General features: G+C 37.1%; 1 protein-coding gene across 3 annotated transcripts in view; it reads left to right on the forward strand.

The window, feature by feature from the left end:
* Window positions 1-5,301, forward strand: part of LOC107664499 (protein ZNF365-like) — a 13,933-nt gene that overhangs the window by 3,900 nt on the left and 4,732 nt on the right. For all 3 annotated transcript variants that reach the window (XM_016455084.1, XM_016455085.1, XM_016455086.1), the window contains exon 2: window positions 1,961-2,682. In XM_016455084.1, coding sequence (XP_016310570.1) covers window positions 1,961-2,682 — 722 coding nt within the window. The remainder of the gene's footprint in view (window positions 1-1,960; window positions 2,683-5,301) is intronic.

Below are 5,301 nucleotides of genomic sequence, written 5' to 3' on the forward strand. Positions count from 1 at the left end.
GGTGCACAACGCGCGTACACTTTGCTTATTACACACACAGGGACGCGCAGCAGCACACAAACATTTTTAAATATGAAAAATTACAGTCCGCCATGTAAATAGCGAACCCGCCATGGCGCGAGCGCAACTGGCTTTTAAAGGGGATGGGAGATGAGACTCTGATTGGTTTATTGCACGTTACGCCCAAAAAACACCCATTACTCATTAAGAGAATAGGGACAACCCGTTTAGATCATGCGCCCGGGTGCGCCGACCGTTTTCCCGTCGTTAAACTAGCAAAAGTGGATTCAGACACGCCCTGAGTGCACCTGCGCCATGCGCTTTAGACCATGCGCTTAGATCGTTAAAATAGGGCCCATAGTCACGGCGTCATCAAACTACGCCTTTGCCTCTTTGTTTATTTTGAATATGCGCCCTCTAGCGGCAAAAATTACATATTGTGCCTTTAAGTCTTAAGTGTTGTTGTCAGTTTTCTGTCACCATCAGCATGCTCTCTTTTTTTGTATTTCAGTAAGTTAATATACATTCATACATTGTGTCTGTGTAAGGCCTTGTGAAAAGCTTGCTAGATTAAAATAGCCAGTTAGACAGCGAGGTTGTCGAACGATATGGGTTTTTCAATGGCCATGCCGATATCTAGGGTGGCCGATATAATATTGATACTGTCCGGGGCAAACTGTCACACATTTACTCCATTAAATATTTACCAGCTTAGGTTCATTTTAAATCAATTTCTGTATAAGCACATACACTAAAGAATGTGCTACAAAAATCGCTTGAGCATTTCCACCAGTTTTGCCTAGGAAAAAACATGTGAAAAATGACTAAATGTGAAAGGAGAAAAACACATAAACGTCTCTTTCATACTGAACACAGGTCTTAAATCTTCTACTTATAAATTGAAAGCTACTGTTCAAAATTCTTCTTCTTTTTAGATTTTACCTTCAGAGGCTAACAGCTCTTTGCTAACCAACTCTTGACCAGTTGGTGACAGCTTCACCCATCCTGGAATTAATGAAAAATAAAAAGTTTCACATTAATTTTTTTATGTTAAAAACTTTTTTTGTTCAATATTACTCAAAAATCACAAAGAATGTTGGCATTATATGCAAATAATGTGCATTGAGAAAAAAACCTTTACATATTTCTCAAAAATCATTACAAATATTTGGCATTTTATGCAAGCTGTACCTTGACAGGTCAATTTTTAACATTACTCAAAAATTGCAATAAATATTTGCATTATATAAAAATAATGTGCATTGACAAAACATCTTTTACATTGTACTCAAAATCATTACAAATATTTGCATTATATGCAAAAATTATGAATTGACAAGATAATTAAAAAATATTACTCAAATCATTACAATTATTTGTATTATATGCAAATAATGTGGATTGACAAGATCATTTTTTATATATTATTCAAAAATCACTACAAATATTTGCATTATATGTAAACAATATGCATTGACTCGGAATCAGTCAAGCAGACACTTTATCAGCACTGAAATACATCAAATCACTAAAATGACCAAAAATAGATGAATTATTCAGCTTGTTTGCTAATGTAGATTCCTGTTTATGGTTGCAGAGGTGCCCAAATTTTTTACTACAAAGCATGATTGAGGGCCAAACATAAATGTTGCATTATTACATTTTTATTATTGCATTATTACAACTTTATTACATTAAAATAGTTGTTTTTTAAAAGTCAAATCCCTTTATATTCTCTATATTTCAAAGCAAAAATGAAAAAAGGTAAAGCAAAAAGTTAAATGATGAATATATGCTTAAATGACATGTTTTCCCCTTAATTTTCCCCCTCTTGTGTTATAGTGGGGCAAACCAAAGGTCATCAACTTTGGCCCGCGTGCCCTGGTTTGGGTATCTCTGCGATACGGTATTTTTATATCCAAGAACTGGGATGCTAAATATGTAATATTTTTGTTGTTAGGTTATCTGTGTCATGCAGCAGAAAGTGTGCACACGCAACACAGTGCTGTTTGTGAAGAACGGGCAGGCGTGTGGAGCCGGAGCCCCTCCTCAACTTCCTTTCCGCTGCCCTCGATGTGGAGAGCATGAACGATTCCACAGTCTTTCTTCTCTCAGAGCTCACCTAGAATACAGCCACCTGTTCAACACTAAACATGACATCAGCCTCCTATCCACAAGGGATCTCTCTAACACAGAGCGCATGGAAAGTTGCAGACCCTCCAATTCCGACATGCATAACGTACATGATGCCGGCACGAATACTAACGCTACTGCGAGAGGAGAGCACAAGCACTTATTCGGCGCTGACCAAACTCCATCGCAGCAGCCCGCAGAGCAAAAGCTCACGCCCCCAGAGAGGAGCCTCAGCGTTGGGGACGCACCGGCTGGAGCCGGACCCCTCTCGGCTCCTGTGGCGTCAGTGGAGAAGAGGCTGGAGGGGATGATGAGGACAGCCAATAGCAGCATGGAGCGACGTCTGCTGCGGCTGAGCTCAGAGCTGGCACAGACAGACACGGCTATCCTGTGTGAGCGCGCTCACTGGCATCACCTGGCCCAGGAGAAACAGGAAGTGCTGGAGCGAGAGCGGGCGCTCAGCCGACAGGTAGACGCCGCCGTTATGGTGATCGCCACACTGAGGCAGCAGCTCAGCATCTCAGAGCACGAGTTGGAGAGCAGAGAACAGTGAGTGAAAGATTTAAATGTTATTTAACCTCTGTAAAGACAAGTTGCCAGAACACAGTCCGCGTAATCAGATTTCTGGTTGACCATGGGTTTTTTTGGGTGACCTTTTCTAAACCCTATAAGTCTACTGTATCATATTTGAAATAAAAAAAAAGACCTCTAAATTATCAACATGATTTGCTAATGATTTGTTATACACAATCTCCTCCATGCCTTCTGTCATGTAATGGATAGTTTGTACTTTTTAGCAAGTAAAAGTCCATTTAGTATACTTATAAAAATGTCCCCCTTCAGGGGGAGTCTTTTTGCTGTGAAAGCTTTACAGATTTTTAGAAACTAAATGTAAGAATAACTTTTATATTGTTAGTTTTATATTGATTTACTGGACTGAAGCAAGTTAGGTTTTAGGGATGTTCATTTTAACCGTTTAGTTAACCGACCGTAATAATTTTGACCGATTAATACAATCAGTTAAACGGTTTAAAAAGTCATTTAATTCTTGATTTTTTCAGTAATTTATCAAAATATTTAAAAAGGTTTGCTGCATGGTTAAAATACGGTACGCGTATAAAAAAAATGTGTTTTTAGGGGGGAAAACATAGGCCTAAGTCGCGTACAAGTCGCATTTTATTGTTTCAATCAGAAATAGGCCTAATGCCGACGCGAAATCTTTACAAACATTATAATAAACACTGTAAACATAGCTAGGCTATTTTAGTTCCCCTCACTCCACAACAAAACCTTTCAATTAACAGTATTTAGAAAAGAACAAGAATTAAAAATAAAAGAAGCTATAGCGACATAAAAGAATTCATTTAGGCTATAAAACGAAACTGAAACCAACGTTGGGTCACTCATTCCACACAAAATCAAATGTTTCCGTATTCGTGATGTATTTGAATGGCAAATTATTATTTATTATGTAGCCTAGGCTTCACTCGCGTTCCAATATCCACGTAAAACAAAATGTTTCGCATTTTACTACATATTTTTTACTACATATTTTTTTTTCCATATGTTTGACTGACTGTATTTTATTATGATAATGAACAGACTGCATTGTCAAGGCAACTGTGTGCGCGCATGCAGCGCCGGCGCAATCACTTGAGTTTTTTCCTTCTAACAGTGGAAGCAACTACTCCTTTTAGTCCTAAAGATAATTGGAATTGTAAAAGGTTTGCCTTTATTTGTGTACATTCACAATAAAAACAAATCATTGTGATTTTGTAAAATAAAGGAAACAAACAGGATGCCGCTTTCTCAAGAGCGCATCACAAAAATAAGCCGAAATTCTGCATTTAGGCTGCTTATTGTTGCACAGTTTTTCTTTATTTCGTTTTGTTAATTTATTATTGAGAAAAATATATTTCGCATATAGGCCTATTTATTTATTTTATATATAGCTTTATTATGTTTTTCTCTGTTCACAGAAGTGCTGCAGGTGCGTGACCATGTGAATCCTCACGTTCTGTTGTTTATGCTGCTTTTTGTGTGTATAAAATTAATCCCAGGAAAACAAATGTATGTGTTTTTATTGGGTCACAGCCACGTATCAAATCAAATTTCATTTAATTGTAATTTAACATAATGTTGTCGGTTAATAATGGCTTAATGAATAAGTTTTGAGCCATGTATTATTACTATGAATTAGGCTACTACTACTACTATTACCATCTTGTGCCCTGCAATAATCATTTACTCAAACTCGCTTTTATGAGATGAAGGGAAAAAACAATCGGTCAAACATATCGGCCAAAAAGAATCAGCATCATATATCGGCCATCGGCTGCCTTGATTTCTAAATATCGGCATCGGCCAGAGAAAAACCCTTATCGGTCGACCTCTATTGCTGACACTTAAATTAATTGTTTTTCCACTTTTGCACTTTATTTTTTCAAAAAATTTATGTTTCTTTGTTATGCATGTTATGTATGTTTATTAAAAACAAGTTTTGTAATAACCAGTTGTTCTGGTCCGGACCTTTGACACTGATGAAAATTCAGATTTGGACCTTTGAATGTAGACTTTGAAAACCCCTGGTGTAGCCTATTTCTGGTATCAAGATCGCGCTGTTGAGGCTCACTCACACAGATAAAGAAACTCAGAAGAAACAACAAATCTTTGTGCTTTTGTAAAATAAGCCTAAAGAAAATAGGTTTCCTTTCGCGCAGCACAAAAATGAACCGAAAATCTGCATACTAGGCTACTTGTTGCACAGTTTTTCTTTCATTTTCTTAATTTATTATTTAAGTAAAAATACATTTCTCGTATAGGCCTATTTATCGTTTTATATATATCGTTTTATATATAGCTTTATTATGTTTTTCTCCACTCGCAGAAGCGCTGCAGGTGTGTGATGTGATATGAAGACCATGTGAATCCTCATGTTCTGGGTTTGCTGCTTTTTGCGCATGTAAAATTAATCCCCGGGAAACAAATGGACACTGATGAAAATTCAGATTTGGACCTTTGAATGTAGACTTTGAAAACCCCTGGTGTAGCCTATTTCTGGTATCAAGATCGCGCTGTTGAGGCTCACTCACACAGATAAAGAAACTCAGAAGAAACACACTGAGGTAAAAATTCAAAATGTTTAGTTTATTCATAACATGATATAGT

This window comes from Sinocyclocheilus anshuiensis, unplaced genomic scaffold (assembly GCF_001515605.1).
Source record: "Sinocyclocheilus anshuiensis isolate Anshui unplaced genomic scaffold, SAMN03320099.WGS_v1.1 scaffold167, whole genome shotgun sequence".
NCBI classification, from domain to species: domain Eukaryota; kingdom Metazoa; phylum Chordata; class Actinopteri; order Cypriniformes; family Cyprinidae; genus Sinocyclocheilus; species Sinocyclocheilus anshuiensis.